Source organism: Motacilla alba, chromosome 10, assembly GCF_015832195.1.
Source record: "Motacilla alba alba isolate MOTALB_02 chromosome 10, Motacilla_alba_V1.0_pri, whole genome shotgun sequence".
Classification (NCBI taxonomy): domain Eukaryota; kingdom Metazoa; phylum Chordata; class Aves; order Passeriformes; family Motacillidae; genus Motacilla; species Motacilla alba.
Genome location: NC_052025.1, coordinates 2,668,038 through 2,685,266, shown reverse-complemented (window position 1 = coordinate 2,685,266; position 17,229 = coordinate 2,668,038). Strand labels below are relative to the sequence as shown.

Sequence of the window (17,229 nt, the reverse complement as noted above, 5' to 3'; positions counted from 1 at the left end):
CTCCGCCCGCTTCCCTTCCCTGCCCTCCTCACATCTGCAAAGATCTCAGCAGCTGGTGGGGGAGATCCCAGATGGAGCTTCAGTGGCACTTGGATGCTGCTGTAAAAATTTGGACTGCATTCCTTTCTCTGGTTTGCTTCATTTTGGGTCAAATCAATGCAGAGTGATGGTTTGGGCCAGCTCTTTGCTCCTGGAAGTCTTGCAGTGAGATTGGACGTGTGTGGCTGCTGTAAAAATTTATACTTGAAGTGTTGTTAAAAATCCTGCCCCTCCACGGAATACACAACTTCAAACTATATTTCTTAATACATTCATGAAAACATGGAATTGGAGGAAGGTGCTTTGAGTCCCCACTTCATGATCTCTCCTGCTTGACCGATGTGGATGGTGAAGAGCTGCTGCTCATCTTGGTGCAGAGAGAAGGGGCCACAAGGCTTCTGCATCCTTGGCGTGCTGGCAGCACATCTGCCCTGGCACACCAGGCCTGGGCTTGTTTGACTCCTGCCCTTTCCAGAAAGGAAAAGGAAAACACGCTCCTCACATCCATTCCAACCATTTGGCATTTTGCCGAGCTAGGAAGAGGTGGACAGCAGAAAAATATCCGTGTTGGTTTTGAAACATTTTCTGCGATGTGGAAAGCTGGAGTATAAAATCTCACCACGTTTCCCCTAATTTCATTAATTCAGGGCTTTCCTTTTTTGGTTGGATTTTCTTGTCCTTTAAACCCCAAAGCTCTGTTCTCAGAAATACCGGCCTTGGCAGTGGTAAGGAACATTGCGCAAAGCTAAATAGGTGGTTTTGGCAGGATAAGCTTGGAAGCGAGAGCTCCTTCCCTGCCTGGAGACCTCTCCCGTGACAAGCAGAATTGCAGCACCACGCCAATCTCGTGCCACGGGGCATCGCCTGCGCTGCGCTCGCCTCGCAGCTGTTCCTCCTCTGCAGGGAATGGATGGAGTGGTATCAGATTTACCCCCAGCCCACGAACCTGGTTCAGTTCATAGGAAACCTCTCCGTGGTGGCCTCAAGGAAACCCCCAGTTAATTCCTCCGGGAAGGTGACAGGCGGTGCCTGTTGAATTGTCCCGTTTTGCTTTACCTAAGGGCTGGAAACAGACACCATCTCCTACCACAAATATCTGATGGGAACACGCTGATTTTTGAGACTTCTCTTTTGCTCCCTAAAAAAAAAACAGTGCCAGCTCTTGTTTTTCCTGGTGCTTATCAAATATTCTGGTCCCTGATAATACAATTATTTATCAATGCTTCCCATCGATCCAAGGAGATAATAATTTTTTCACTGCTATGCCTCGATCTGACTCCTGCAGCTGTTGTGGTCCATCCCAACACTTACTAATAAGTCTTTTTAAGCTCTTACTTCACTGTTTGAACTGTGGAAATAGGGAAAAAGTGTTTCAATGGATCAGTCAGACATCTGAAGCTGCCTGTGGCTACTGAAACATTACAAAAGCTGGGAAAGACGAGCCCAGCAGCGTTGCTGTGGCAGAAGCTCATCCAAACTGCGTACGAGGCACAGAAATTTTATGCTGCTGCTCAGTGGCGCTTGAAATTTTGGAATTGTGTCAAGAAGAGTTGTAGATTATTTATATAATCCCACAGAAAAGCAAGGAAGGGCTGGAGATGTGTGGATTCACGTTTAACCTTCTCTTTACTCCAGAGATTTTTTACGTGGCAGAAAACAAATGTGGGGTTTATTGTGTTGATTTAATGACAGAGCTCTGATTTGGTTGGTTTTTGTTTGTTGGAGGGGAGGGCGTGGATGGTTTTTTGTCTGTAAGAAGCAGAAAGTGGCTGAGGTCTGAGAGGAAGGACAGCAGGGGCGGGAGCCAGGCTGAGGCTCGGGTTACACTGGTATGTTTTGGTTGCTGCCTAACGTGTTTTTGTTTTTCTTCATTACACATATTTCTCTTGGGAAAAGCAGGAAAAACTGTGTGTCAAATATACATCAGGGCTCTGTGCCTCTGCTAAGAGGTTCCAGATGGGGAGTGTTACGATAGGGACACTTTCTCCTGCCTTTTACTTTGTGGCATTAATTTCGGTGACAAACTGCAGGAAAACTTATATCAAGCCCAGAGTGTGCAGTGAGTGCTTCTTCTTTTTTTTTCTTTTGAGCATTTTTTGGGCTACCCAAGTATGCAGTAGGAAGTTGAAACTTCATTTCCAAGCATTTATGGCCCCACGTCAAATCATTATATTCAAAAAAAGGGTAAAAAACTAGAGTTTTGAAGGGACTCGGAGAGGCTTCCTCCGGGGGCTGGAGAGTGTCCAAGGCTTGTCCACCAGACCGCATCCCTCTCCCTAAATTTGAGGCTGATGCCTGGGAAGGAGGGGGTGGAAGCTGGTGAAGATGCCTCTGCAAGGGGTGAGTCTCTTGCCGATGGGCGATGTTTATTTTCTGTGCTGGAAGGGGCTGTGGCTCCACCTGGGGTTGGCGTTGTGTCTTCTTCAAGATGACCTCCCGGGACTCTGGTGGATTGTTTCCAGACCTGCCCTCAGGCTGAGGCTCCACAGCTGCTCCACCTGAAGTGAGTGGTGTGGCAGTGGGAGCTGCAGTCAGGCTCGGGCGATGGCAGCTTGTCATCACCAGCTCCTAAAATCAGTGAGGTCACAGCTTCAGCAAGGCTCTGAGTGCTGCGAGAGCTGTCAGCAGGTGACAACGGCGACAAGAGCGTGGCCAAACATTGTCCTAAAGTCCTCAGGATGCAGTTTCCTGTGTGGATGTTTTTGCATGATGAAATTATGTCTTAAAAAGTAGCACTTGGTTTGTGTGTTGTGTCATTTGAAACATCAATGTTTCCACAACAACAGGCCAAAAAGACCCAAACCATGCTACTTTGGGAAGGATGTGAAGCCACTGGTGAGAGGTGGCTTTCTACAGCTGGATCGAATGCTCCATGCTCTAAAACCAGGTGATGTTTTGGAGACAGGAATTTACCCCCATCTCCTGCAGAGCACTGAAATATGTGACTGTTGGAAATGGTTGACTGTTTGAAAATAGAAAAGTTATATTTTCTTTATCAGGGGCTTCAGGGCAGATGAGACACGAGTTATCAGGAGCTCTGGAGACTCAAAAGCCTCATCTTTGAGACGGAAAAGGCAAACGTGGTGCTGAGAATGTTGTTACCTGTTTATTATCATGGAATTACAGCATGGTTTGGGTTGGAAGGCCCTTAAAGCCCATCTTGTTCCAGCCCCTGCCATGGACAGGGACACCTTCCACTATCCCAGGGTGCTCCAAGCCCCACCCAGCCTGGCCTGGAACACTTCCAAGAATCGAGGGGCAGCCACAGCTGCTCTGGGCACCCTGTGCCAGGGCCTCACCACCCTCACAGCCAAGAATTCCTTCCCAATATCCCATCTAACCCTGGCCTCTGGCAGTGGGAAGCCATTCCTCCTTGTCTTGTCACTCCAGGCCCTTGTCCCCAGTCCCTCTCCAGCTCTCCTGGAGCCCCTTCAGGCCCTGGCAGGGGCTCTGAGCTCTCCCTGGAGCCTTCTCCTCTCCAGGTGAGCACCCCCAGCTCTCCCAGCCTGGCTCCAGAGCAGAGGGGTTCCACTCTTGGAGCATCTCCATGGCCTCCTCTGGGCTCTCTCCAGCAGCTCTGTGTCCTCCCTGTGCTGGGCCCCAGGGCTGAGGCAGCTCTGCAGGTGGGGTCTCACCTGAGTGGGACAGAGGGGCAGAATCGTCCCCTCCCTTTCTGCCCACACTGAGAGTTCAGCCCAGACCAGGGGGGCTTGGGGCTCCTGGGGCAGGTCTGTCTTCTCCTCCACCAACGTCCCAAAGGTCCTCCCGGGCTGCTCTCACTCCGTTATTTGCAGTATTACTTTATTTAAAGTAAAGGAAGCCAGCAGTGCTCCTGGCACTGTGTGAGGCTGTTTCTAGCCATGGCAGACAATTTTATTTGCTGCAGCTGCAGTTTGTTCTGCATCGCTGCGCTTCATCCAGCTCTGCATTAGGGGATTATGAAAGGTGAGACGAAAATCGTGGTATGGCTTGATGCTGCAGTGCATAATACAACCTGTTATATAGGTTATACCCTCCTCAGTCATCACTTGAAATATATACATTAATGGGTCATCATGGGTAATCTGTTGTCACTCTCTCAGTGCTGCTTTGTTCCCACTGCAGTACTTGTTTACAGTACTTGTATTGCTGACTGGGAGAGTTAGCTGTGACCTGTTTCCAACTGGTCACTTCATTACTGTTTTATTGTGATTATTTTATGTCTTTATCCTATGAAAAAATCATTTGGAGTACCAATAAGGAGATTTTGCTCATTCCTGCCACCTGCTAGACACTTGCCGCCTGCATTTCATACAGTTTGTTCTTTGGCTGCAGAATATGAATGTTGGGAGTTGGAGAGACACTATAATAACACCGAGTTTCCCATCTTCATTTTGGGATGCTTCTTTAAATCCGAAGCTCAACCTAGGATGAAGATTTTTTTTCCACCCAAATATTTGCTGGCCAATGTATGCGAGTTTGCTGGAAAACATGAGCCGTTGGCTGTTCTTCCCAGGGTTGTCCACCCTGCTCACAAAAACATGAATGTCTGAGCAGAGGAGCAGGAATGTCGGCCAGACCGTAGGGATTTGGCAGCCTGTGCCTCCAGGATCCGTCGTACGGGCGTTTGCCGGTGGCTGCCAGCTCAGCTGGGTTTTTTTTCCCATTACTGCACTTGCGTAGGAAAACTGTCCCTGTTCGGGAAGAGGACTTAGGTCGGAGTCCTGGGTTTTGGGGTTTTGTTTTCTTGTATTGTGGTTTCATGGCAATTCGTTTTTTTCCAGTGCATCACTTGAAAGGAAGAAGCTGCAGTGGTCTGATGCTGTGCTTAAATATGGGAAAAGGAGGAATATTCTGCCAACACTGAAGTGTTTGCTGGGAACGCAGACACTAAATCCTATTTCTTACGGAGCTGATAGAGCTTCTGCATCATATCTCCCAAACAAGGGTGTGTTGTTGAGATGCTTATTGGGTTTATCTCAGGTATTTTACCCCATAATGGTGCTCTGAATATATTTCCATTACATTGGCACTTCAGCTAAATTGACTCCTGAATCTTCTGTAAGTTGCTGCTCTCCCATTAAAAGTCCTTCTCTTTCATATTTGTATTGGGGAGTGTGAGCTCAATGTGCACAAAGACACGTGGTCATAACTGAACCTGTATTTTAAGACAAATTGTTGCAAAAAATTTGTTGTTTAATTTCTCCAGGCACTGAGCTCCTCTGTGGTGACCAGGGACAGGACCTGAGGGAACGGCTGGAGCCGTGTGGAGAAGAGTTAGGTCGGATATCAGGGAAAGGTTCTTCCCCCAGAGCAGGGTCAGGCCCTCAACAGGCTCCCCAGGGAATGGCCGTGGCCCCAAGGCTTCCAGAGCCCCAGCAGTTCAGACAGTGCTCTCAGGGACATGACTTTATTGTGGTGTCCTATGCAGGGACAGGAGTTGGACTCGATGGTCCCTGTGGATCCCTTCCAACTCAGGCTATTCCATGATTCTGTGATTCTCCATTCCAGGATGTTGACATGATTCTCCAGAGGGGGAAAGTGCTGTCCTTGAATAATTTCAGTCTTCACCCCACGTAGGGTCAATGTAAGTGTCTTACCGTGACAAAACATTTTTAGTTGACATGAACCGTCTGTAATGAGAAAAGCAATATTTAAAAAGATGTTTTATAGTTTGTACCATGAGGGTTGTATTTTACACATTAGTTTAATCACAAGAGGGTTTGTCTCTTAATGGGTAGAACTCACTTGGCTGCTGTTCAGTAATTGTAATTATGGAATGAAGGATTTGGTGTGCTTTTTGTTGGAAGAATCCCGCCGAGTTTAATTCCATGGAGTGGTGGCTGTGCTGTCATTGACAGTGAAGTGTCAGTGAAGGGATGGAAGAGCATTTTGAACTTCGTAAATGCAGCAAATTCTATGTTTGGTTGGTGTGGGGAGGCCCCTTAAATAAGGTCTTGGCCCTTTGGGCAGTCTTGGCAAGCCTTATGGACCTGTTCTCCATGTCCTCCATAGGGGCAGGAGGGAGAGGAAGGGTCTCCTCAGCACTTCCCAGGTGTCTTTATCCTCTGCACTTTCCCCATCTGAAGTATTTGTAGGTCATGTATTTGAAAGGTTCTTTTGTGGGTCTCAAAGCACAGGGGCAGGACAGGTGTGCACCTTCTGGTTGCTGCACCTGCTTAAAAATTGAGTATTGATTCTATGGGGAGAAACAGGAAACTCCATGGGTTTGAGAAGCTCATAAGCAACAAATCCAGCTACTACAGGAAGCAAACAGCACCAAGGAGATTGTTCTGCTGTGTTTGCTGCCGAAGACTGGTGTAGGATTAGATTCTGTTCATGCCCACAGCCACAACGTGCTTTCTCTAAAATGTTAGAGACAAATATCACCAATTTTTAAACAACAACAACAACCAAAAAAAAGGTGTTTTGTCATTATACACCTTGAATTTAAGTTGCTTTGTCATGTTCTCGTTCAAGGGTTCAGAGGAGGCCACAGGGATGTTCTGAGGGCTGGAGTCCTTCTGCTCTGGAGCCAGTCTGGGAGAGCTGGGGGTGCTCACCCGGAGGAGAGAGGAGAAGGCTCCAGGGAGAGCTCAGAGCCCCTGCCAGAGCCTGAAGGGGCTCCAGGAGAGCTGGAGAGGGACGTAGGAAAGGGATGGAGGGAGAGGACAAGGGAGGAAAGTTTTAAACTGAAAAGGAGAGCTTTATATTGGATGTTAGGAAGAAGTTCTTTCCTGTGAGAGTGCTGAGGCCCTGGCACAGGTTGCCCTGAGCAGCTGTGGCTGTCCTATCCCTGGAAGCATTCCAGGCCAGGCTGGATGGGGCTTGGAGCAGCCTGGTCTAGTGGAAAGTGTCTCTGCCCATGGCAGGAGGTGGCTCTGGATGATGTTCCAGGTCCTTTCCAACCCAAACCACTCTGTGGTTCTGTGTTCTGTGAAATGGAAAACCTCTGTTTGCTCAAGGTGCTGCAATGGCCCCTTGAAGCAGAGAACAGCAACCTAGGAAAGTCTGCAGGTCTTTAAAGGTCAGTGTGTGGCAGGTCAGGGCTGCGGGGCAGGCTTGGGCATTGCAGCAGGAACACCATAAATAATCTGTGGTCTGTGCTTTTGACCACAGAAGCACCGCTGGGTTCATCCGTCAGTGTGGGACACAGAGCCACAACCGAGAGCAAAACCCTGAGGTGTTGGCGCTTCGAGTCGCGTTTAGCTGCTATAAATTAGATTTTCAGTGTTACTGTTGAACCACAGCTTGAGGGGTTCCCATAAAAGCTGTTTTTCTTCGCAGCTATTCAAGTTGTACCTCATACCTTTGGCTTTGGTGCTTCCTTAGGGGCTGTGATCTCTCTGCATCGAGGTGGCTCCTCGTGGGAATTGAAAGTCAGAGAGGTCCATCAAAGTGGGGTTGTTTTAGCAGATCAGTTTGGGCTGGAAGATTTTATCAGGAGGTTGGAGCTGCAGGTTTAAAAGCTCTTCCCAGTGCAGGAGCAATAATGGGAAGGGATTTAGCACAGCTCTAACTTAAGTAGTGTACGTGCAGTTTATGTTCTGGACATAATTCAGTATATTCTGTTAAAAAGCAATGTAACAGGGCAAGAAGAGTGCTGGGAGCTTGGTTTCAGGTGGAATGAAAACTAGGGAAAATGATCTTTATCATCTTGCTGTATGTTTCAGAAATTTGTGAGTGCCCTGGACACATAAAAAAGACATTGAATTTCAAGAATTCCAGTATGCTATTTTTCTTCCCTGTGTGATTTTTAATTTGGAGTGAAAGTGTTTATGGATTTTTTTTTCCAAGCATAGTGTATAGAATATTGGGATAAACAGCCCTCAGACCTGGAAATAAATTATCGTGTGTGTTTAAATCCACCACTCTTTATGGATGCACATGTTGTGTTTCTCCAACAGAAGCTGTAGGTGAAGCGTGGGAATGCTTCTGCTGGGCACCATGGAATCATGGGGGGGTTAAGGTGGGAAAAGGCCTTTAAGATTTTCAATACAACAATCACCCAGTACCACCACCATGTTCACCACCAAACCATGTCCTCAACTGCCCCATACAGTCTTTTCTTGAGCACTTCCAGGGATGGGGACTCCACCACATCCCTGGGCAGCCTGTTCCAATGCTTGACAACTCTTTCTGTGGAAATTTTTTCCTAATATCCAACCTAAACTTCCCCTGGCACTACTTGAGGACGTTTCCTCTCCTCCTGTCCCTGTTCCCTGGGAGCACAGCCCGACCTCCTCTGGCTGTCCCCTCCTGTCAGGGGTTGTGCAGTCAGAGGGTCCCTCCTGAGCCTCCATTTCTCCAGCTGAGCCCCTTTCCCAGCTCCCTCAGCTGCTCCTGGTGCTCCAGCCCCTTCTGTATTTGTGTTATTTGGTGGGTAGTAGATCTTAGCGAAGCTGTTCCCAACGTGCTCACAGTTAGAAGTCATTCAGACTTTATGAATACATTTGATTAATGATCTCCAAATTTCACAGTAAACCAGGGAATTTGAATCCTCCAGCACTGTCTTGTCTGATATTAACCTGTTTCTTCTCCCTGACATTAATGAGCTTGATGGAGTTTTGCTCCCAGTCCCTTCCGTGCCCCTCCATGGAATATAACTATTAATATAAGTATTCCACAGTGGCATAGTTGAGATTTAAGCAGTCAACTTGCTGTACTCCTGGTATATTCATGGTATGACTTTGTAAAAAATTCAATTTACATTTCAGGTTAATGGGGAACCATTTAAAAACTCTTGTGTATTAACATATTTCTTATCCTGCACAGCAAGGAGAAAATGATGTTTTTATTTTTCCCTCTAAGGGTTGGGGGCTAAAGGTTCCTCTTAGGGCTGGGGACCTAAAATATGCTGGCAAAGGCTTGTATTTCCACTTGTTCTTTTACCACAGAAGCTGTTATTCCATAAGGGAATTCAGCTGTTATCCTGTAGGAGAATATTGCTGTTATTCTATGGAGGAATAACATTCAGTTTGAACGATCTGTAGAACAGTGTTTTATTGCCAGACAAGAACAAGTCACCGCGGTGTTTTCCCAGTTGCTGAGGTTTGGAAAATAACTTTTTTTTTCAGGAAAGACACTAAAATAATCCTTATTCTGACCGTAATCTGGAATTAATCCAGATTGCATCAATGTTCAGTCGAGAACGAGGAGGCTGCAAGCCTCTGGGATCAGGAGGAACGTGGAGCATTTAGCCAGGAAACTGTTAATCCCTTTTTTTCCCTCATCCTGATAGGCATCTCTTTGTGCAGGAGGGCTGGAGGAGGAGGAATGGAGCTGCTCTCTCCTGCCTTCTCCAAACTGCTGGATCACCCTCCGGGTCCAGAGGGACTCCCAGCTCCTACAGAGGAACGTATTGAATTTTGTTTCCTTCCAAATGTTGAGCCCTGGCCAGTAAAAGCTTTGGTCTCCCCAAGAATCCTTGGAATGCTGTTATGGAGTTTTGGCCGTTGAGCTGCTCAGCAGCCTCAAATCAATGAGTCAGTAAAGGGCAATCAAATGAACAGAAGATAATTTGTTTTAGAGAAGTTATAACTCGTTTTCTGAGGTTGAACTATTATATTCTGCCCCGTTTGCAAGGGACAGGGTGTTCTGGTCTGGTCTGTATGGATTAGACACGTATAAATTGAATTAATAGCACTTTTTTATAGCCCAACAGTCCTGCTAAAGAAACCCTGTGAGTAAAGCAAACAAAAATGTATTAAGTTGTCTCAAATCAAACACCAGACGTTTCTCCAGCTACTTGTTGGCCCATTCCCAGCGTGCCAGGCCTGGAGTCACCCAAAGTTTGCAAAAGAAGGGACCCAAAGACCTTTCTCATTAATATCAGCACGAAAGGAAAATGCATGAAAGAGGAACATTATGGGCTGTGATTTCTGGAGGCATTTGGGTTATAACATATCATGTGGTCTGGCACATTCATCCCCAAAAAAGCTCATAAAAAAGGAGGAATCTTGCTGTTCCCCACTCCTGTATTTGAAATGTTTTTTCTTAGGTTTCCTTGCTACAGAATAAGAAGGATTGATTTCTGAGCAAGGCTCTCCCCAAAGAAATCCTAATAAATAGATCTTGTTTGTCTCTGTGAGTGATTACTTACGGTAGAAATACAGGGAATCAAACTAGAAATCTTCTTAATATTGTTCTTTGCTTAAATTATTTTTAAAATTTTATGAAAAGTTATCATAGGAGACGATATAAAAGTGTGCTGCCTCCTGTTTGGTCTGTTCAGGTTCATCTTGCTGCTTCTCTAACAAGCAGTGTTAATTAGGTGTATAAAAATTGTATCTCATTGCCTTAAGATGGTTTCTTAGAACATGAGTGATCCCATAGCAGAGAAATGCTTGTAACCTAATTAATACAATTTAATACTTAAATATAAGGTGATGCACTTGCATGTCTTGAATAATCTGCTTAAAAGCTTCTTGCTGTGTGTCTGCTCGCTGAAATACCCGGAGGTAAATCCTTTGGAAATCTTAAATACTGTCCTATCTTTTAATATCAAAATTCCTGGTTTGGGAAGAGGATGACTGGATTTTCATCTCCAGGAGAGATTTGGGGCTTCAGGGGAGGTGTGGGTGCCTTTGATGTACTCTGGAGGGTGGGTTGAGGGGGATGCTGGGTGCAGGGAGGATTTTGGGGGTGAATAAGCAAGAAAAAAGTGTGTCCAGCCTGAAAAGATGTGACTCCTCTGCCGGGTTCCTGAGCTGCAGCTCTGGAATGATCCCTCCAGAATAACCTGTTTGCTCGGCAGGTTTCGGCTCTCCCAGAACCTGCTTTAGTCAACTAAAGCAGATTCAAATGCAATAGTTGGAGTTTAAACAAATCCCTGTATTCAGATGGGGGGGGAAATCACCTTGTTTTTCCATGGCAAACCTCTGCGGGTTCTTAAATCATTAAATCTGAGCAATTTGGGAAATAAATCAGCCTGGGAAGGGAACTGGATCATGCACAGACGGGATGTGTCCAATACCCTTTCTCCAAGGTCTCATTTCATTTGGCCTTTATATTCTGCTTTTAGTTGGGAAGTTAAATCCACAAAGGTCATTTGAAAAGCTTCAGATTATAGATGGAAAGCCCTTTTAATCTTTTCTAATAAATAGCTGAGCAGGGAGTAAATCTATTGGGAGCTGAGCTCTGATGTTAAGCCTCAGCACAAAATGCCCATACACAAGCATCACTTGGAAATTATCTCTGAAATTATAATTACCTTAAATAAATGTGACTGAGAAGAAAAGGTGTGTGATTATGAAAACTGGTTTAATAAATGAAGCATTAATTGGACCTGGTGGCTTGGCGGATTCTGTCACCGTGGTCCGGATGATTATGAAAGTTATTTAGGCACAACTGAAAACAGCAGTTTCAGTTCAGAGATTTCTTTTAAATGGCAAAAGTGACTCTCTCCAGTCAGTGCTTTGGTAAGGCAGGGCTGGAATAAAAGCTTTGCATAATAAAGGCTTAAAAGCATTTTGATTTTAGAAAAGCAACAGCAGCAAATGGAAACGAGGGTGTCTGAAATGCTGAAAATACTCTAGGTTATGCCAATGCTGTGTATGACATTATCTAGTCTGAGTAGCCTTCAAAGCATTTTCCCCCCTAATTTCACATATAATTAAAAAGCAGCTTCCTCTAGCTCATTAAAATGTAGAGTCCTGTTGGAGCAGTGTACTTGTACATTTATTTAAATGAATAAAGCACAGCTTTAATGCAGACTGTAATAACTTCAAACATTAAATCTCTTCTGTGCAGCTCACTCTTTATTTTTAACCAGTGTTTAGCTTCTCTTCATGAGGACCAGCTTGCAAAGGAGCATGGTCCCCAGCAGCTTGTTAGATTATTTTGTGAACCACTCAAGAAACTTTCCCCATCCCCTGTTTTTTGATGTGAAATGATAGGAAAATCCCCCGAGTCCAGTTGTGAGTGACGCCCATGGAAATCAGGCAAGGCGGTGGCTTTTCCAGCATAACGATGGCATCTCCCTCTTTTCACAGGCATTTGGAAATGCAAAAACAGCCCATAACAACAACTCCAGTCGCTTTGGCAAATTCATCCAAGTGAATTACCAGGAGACAGGCACCGTGCGAGGGTAAGTGGGAACGGGGTGGGGGTGCTGGGTGTACCCAAACCTAAACAGGCTGCAGTCGGGTGTTCCTTGCTTTGGTCATATCTTTCCCAAAATGGAGATAGGAAATAAAAATTCATGGGTTTTAGCTTACAAAAATCCCCTGGTGTGGAAATATTGGTGCATCCAAGGTGGGTCCTGAGCTGCCTTCAAGCCAGCTGAGCTCTCCATAATCCTGATGTCAAATTTTTAATGAACCTGAAAAGCAGCGTCCTCTCCTCAGACAGGAGTTAAGGCAGAAAAGGGGAGCGGTAGGGGCTGAGCAGTAGATGTGGAGTGAAAGGTTTGGCTCAGGCTCAGGAGCCAAGGGGAGGATTTAATCTCTGGCTGGGAGTTCTGGAGGCCATTGAGCCACACTCTTCTTGCTCTCTGCCTGATTGCCCCCAGGCTCTCCCTGCAAGTCTCGCCTTAATTCAGCCCTTTACCAGGCAAGGCTTCTTCTTCCTCCCAGGTCATTGCAAGGAGATCCTTGTCTGTCTCCACTGTGGTTCTCCTCAGTTTATTTCAGCTTTGGAAATCTGAGAGCAGACCCGAGAAGAAGAATTTTGGGGTGATGATTGGTAGAAGCTCATGGACATGTGCACTGGGGACCCAGAAACCCCCCATGGCCTGGGCTGATCCCTCAGCACAGGCAGCAGGACAAGGGGGACTCTGTCCCTCTGCCCCCTCAGGTGAGACCCCCCCTGCAGAGCTGCCTCAGCCCTGGGGCCCAGCACAGGGAGGACACAGAGCTGCTGGAGAGAGCCCAGAGGAGGCCATGGAGATGCTGGGAGGAGCCCCTCTGCTCTGGGGCCAGGCTGGGAGAGCTGGGGGTGCTCACCTGGACAGGAGAAGGCTCCAGGGAGAGCTCAGCCAGGGCCTGAAGGGGCTCCAGGAGAGCTGGAGAAGGACTTTGGAGTGACAGGACAAGGGGGGAGGTTTCCCACTGCCAGAGGGAAAGTTTCCCACTGTCAAACCTTTCCCAGATGGGATATTGGGAAGGAATTCTTGGCTGTGAGGGTGGTGAGGCCCTGGCACAGGTTGCCCAGAGCAGCTGTGGCTGCCCCATCCCTGGCAGTGTTCCAGGCCAGGTTGGATGGGGCTTGGAGCACTCTGGTCTAGTGGAAGGTGTCCCTGTCCATGGCAGGGATGGAACTACCTAAACCAAACTTTTCTCTGGCTTCAGATAATTTCCATGGCATCAGATCATCACCAAGGAGCTGTAAATGAGCAGGGCTTTCTTAACTCCTCTTTTTGTCCAGGTTAACTGAGTCAGTTGGAAAAATGAGGAGTAGAAGCAGCATTTCAGGGGCTGTATAATTTCTGCAGCTGGCTAAGAGACCTCTTGCTGGGCTTTTGTTGTTATTTTAGAGAATTGCTTTTAAATTTTTTTTGCTTTCTTTTTTTCCAGCAGAACAGTATCACACAAAGAGCTGCCATTAATTTTTCAGTGAGCTTGGGTACTCCACGTCCTTTCCCACTGGTTTTGCATCCCACGTCAAACCTGATGCTCTTTTTTACCCTTATTTAATTCTGCTGCAGAGTTCTCTTAAAAGGATAAACCTCATTTTTTTTTAATACCTCCTTGGTAACAAGAATCCAACAAATGCCTTAACTATGTATTATCTTGGCATGATGTAGCAGCACTGCGGTTGTGGCCTCTATTTTTATTTGGCAGAGATATGCAAATGACATTATATTCCTGTATTCTTGTTCATAAAATAGGAGGAGTTTGCTTTTTAAAAAATTAGCTTTCTTGGCCTTTGGTTGCACAGTGTGATGTGACTGTACTGTGCTGTAAGCTTGCAGTGCTCCCCCAGTGAAAAGATGTTAAAAGAAAAATACATTTCAAAACCAAAAAGCATATGTGGCACACACGCCCATATATTTTTCCTGTGAAAGAAGATTTTTGTAAAAACTTAGCCTATACTTTTTTAGCACAACCCAAATCAGTTATCACCCTGTGTTCTGTGTATCAGTAGCTTTGGTAATGAGACTATAAATTGCAGCCCCTAATCTGAGTTTTCCTCTCTTCAGAGGTTGAAAATAGCAGTTGAATATTTGCTTACAATCCCTCTGAGTATAATCACCCAAAACTTGAAGAGATGGAACAGGCAGGAGGTTGAGCAGGACCCAAGCCCACCCTGTACGATGAAGTTTCGGATGGTCTCTGAGATTGATGGAACAGGAGCAGTGCTGCAGCTCAGGGCATTCCCAGGAGGCTTCCTGAATTTTGGACATCCTAATCCATGATAAGCCAGGCCTGGAGGAAGGTCTTTGCACCCTGCTCAGTCCCCATGAGTTGATTGAAAGCCTTGACATGAAATGGTAGGAGAGCCAGACAGGAGAGGCTTTAGAGCCAGCTAGAAGGGGTTTAAATCAAAGCCCTGTGAAATACAGGCTCTCTGTGCTTAAATCAGTGTTTTACACAAGATCATTCCCTTACAGCTCCTTTTCTTTGCTCTTAAAGGTCAAACTGACATAGCTGACAATGGCAAATAAAAGGACATTTGGAGACATCAACTTTTTAAGACATAAGCTGGTTTTCCTACTCGCTATCCTGTTACTGGAAGGAACAGATGTTGTTCTTGGGACATGGATTCATTGTGACCTTTGCACTAAGCAAGGGAGCATTTTACCAAAAGCATTGTAACTCCATCTATTTAAAAAAAAAAAAAATAAAATATAAAATAAAATTGAAAATATAGAAACTTTCTAAAATAAAATTTATAAAGTAAAACTAAAATTTTAAAATAAATAAATAAATTAATTTCCCTTGATTTAAATTGTGCTTGGGACCAGATGATGTCCAGAAGACCTTTCCAATCTAAATTATTGCCAAAGAATGATTTTTGGAGTGGTTTATAATAAGAGCAGAAATGATAGGGGTGGGGAGGAATGCCAGGGGCATGGACATGTTGCAGGTTGTTGTACAGAAGTGTCTGAGCCATTATCCTGTGGGATCTCATCAGTGGGAGCTGGGATGCTCTCATTCGTGTGTTCCCTGACCCTGCCTTGAATTCCTGGCTTGGGAAGGAAAAATTGGGTTCAGGTTAGAAAGGGAACATAAAAACCCCATCAACCTGTGGGTGAGGAGTATCCATACAGAGACTGTTCCCAGCTTCCTCCCAGGGAATAAAGAGGAATACAGCTTTGCTGTCTCTCTTCCTTTACTCCTCCTGTCCAGCAAGGCTATCCAGTGGGGAGTTGGATTTGCCACTTCCAATACCTCTCCCAAGAGTTGCCATAAGAATTTTCACAAAACCTCTGCAGCATGTCCAAATGATTAATGTTTTAGTTTTTAGGGAAGGAAGGGAGAAAATTGTGGAGGTGATAATTAGATCTGGCTTTCCCATCTGTGGTGGAGGAAAGCACCTCCTTGTCCCACCATGCCTGAGGTGCGTTGGATTTCCCAATTCCTCCACAGCTCCGACTGTGGGAGCCACGTCACTGGGCATCTGTCACCAGAAGAGCACAGCTCCAGCATCCAAACTGCCACCTAGAACTCCAGCTTCTAAATCCCTGTCATTACTGGTTAGGTTTGTTTGGAAGAAAAAAAACCTGTGGAAGCTTTGTTTAACTCGACAAACCTGAAAAAAGTATTAATATGTAGATTGAGCGTGTTTGTTGTGGAGGCTCTTAGGAGAAAATGTAAACTGCGATGAGGAGCTTTCGCAATTGTTTATTTTTTTTTTGACTGGAGCCAGAAGTTAATAACCCAAATTTTTGGTGAGAAGTGGCTCTTGTGGAAGAGGGAATGGGGATTTGGGGACAGATTCTGCAGCTAAATGGCTCCTTGCACACTTCTGCTCGCAGACGTATTTCCATGAGCACGGCTCCTGGGCTGCAGGCAATGGGATTTTGCTGGCTTTGGATGAAATAGGGATCCGAGCTCCTTCCTTGCGGACAACATTTCTCTTGCCCATAGGCTGACGCATCTGAGATCATGTTTTTCAGATCCAAGTTAGTTTTGGCTTGGTATCAAACCAAAAAAACCACAAAAGCCAAACATAATATTGGGCTTGTTCTGCTGAGGAAGAAATTTATATAACTAAGTGAAACAAGGCTGAAACTTCTTTGTGTGGGTAGCAAGGCTGAAGCCCCTGGTAAAGCTGTGTTCGTGAAGCTGAGTATCAGGTCACTGAATGATACTTTGATTTTTCCCTTGCAGAGCTTATGTTGAAAAATACCTCCTGGAGAAGTCCCGACTGGTCTATCAGGAGCACAACGAGCGGTGGGTGCCTCTGTTTTGCCCAAGGCTTGGGTTTAACTCCAATATGTGGCACAGAGAACTTAAATCTCTGGTGGAGCTGGCATGGGGGATCAGGATTTTCATGCTCTTAACCCTGTGCTGCAGAGATTAATGATGCATTTTATATTTGAATATTTAGTTGTTTAGGGAGAAATGTGCTAATGGAGGGAATTAACTCCATTATTTTATCAAAAGTCTTTGACTTACCATGGAATCATAGAATCTGTTGTATTGGAAAGGGACCCTTTAAGATTATCTTGTTCCAACCCCTGCCATGAGCAGGGGACCTCCCACTACAATATTGTTACATTTCATTTAATTTTCATTTTCTTTATGGCAGATAGATTATTATGTACCACTTCATTCTTGTGCAACTTGTGTGAACTGCTTAATATGTCATTTTAGGAGAAAAACGTGGTATTTTCATTCTTCTTTGCAGTTCACTGAAGCCTTCAGAGGGGCCTCTAGAAAGGGCCAAAATTATATACAGAATGAACTTATGTGAAGTGTTCTTTCCTAATTTGCTGCATATTCTTTGTTGAATATTCCTCTCCTCTCTCAGTAATTATTATTCCACTTTTAAATAATTTTGCTGCCTTCGGTTGCCTTTCAACTCTTGGCACTTCTGGCTGTGTTTCCCTTTGGAGACAGATGTGTGGAGTTTTCTGGAATGCTCCAGGGCTGTTCCTGGAGTTAAAGAGCATCTACAGCCTTGACAAACGTCCTCTTGGGTGTTGCAAGATGATTAAACTTGGATCCTCTTGGAAAACATCCAACATAAAAGCACAGCTTTAATTTTAGAAAGAAATGGTGTTAATCTGTGTTATAGTTGTCTGGAAGCAGAACAGATGAGCGT

The 17,229-nt window shown here is 45.4% G+C and overlaps 1 protein-coding gene across 9 annotated transcripts in view; it reads left to right on the top strand.

Moving 5' to 3' along the window:
- The window catches only part of MYO9A (myosin IXA), a 173,851-nt gene that overhangs the window by 50,118 nt on the left and 106,504 nt on the right, over nt 1–17,229 (top strand). For all 9 annotated transcript variants that reach the window (XM_038147029.1, XM_038147030.1, XM_038147032.1 and 6 more), the window contains exons 3-4: nt 12,012–12,106; nt 16,293–16,355. In XM_038147029.1, coding sequence (XP_038002957.1) covers nt 12,012–12,106; nt 16,293–16,355 — 158 coding nt within the window. The remainder of the gene's footprint in view (nt 1–12,011; nt 12,107–16,292; nt 16,356–17,229) is intronic.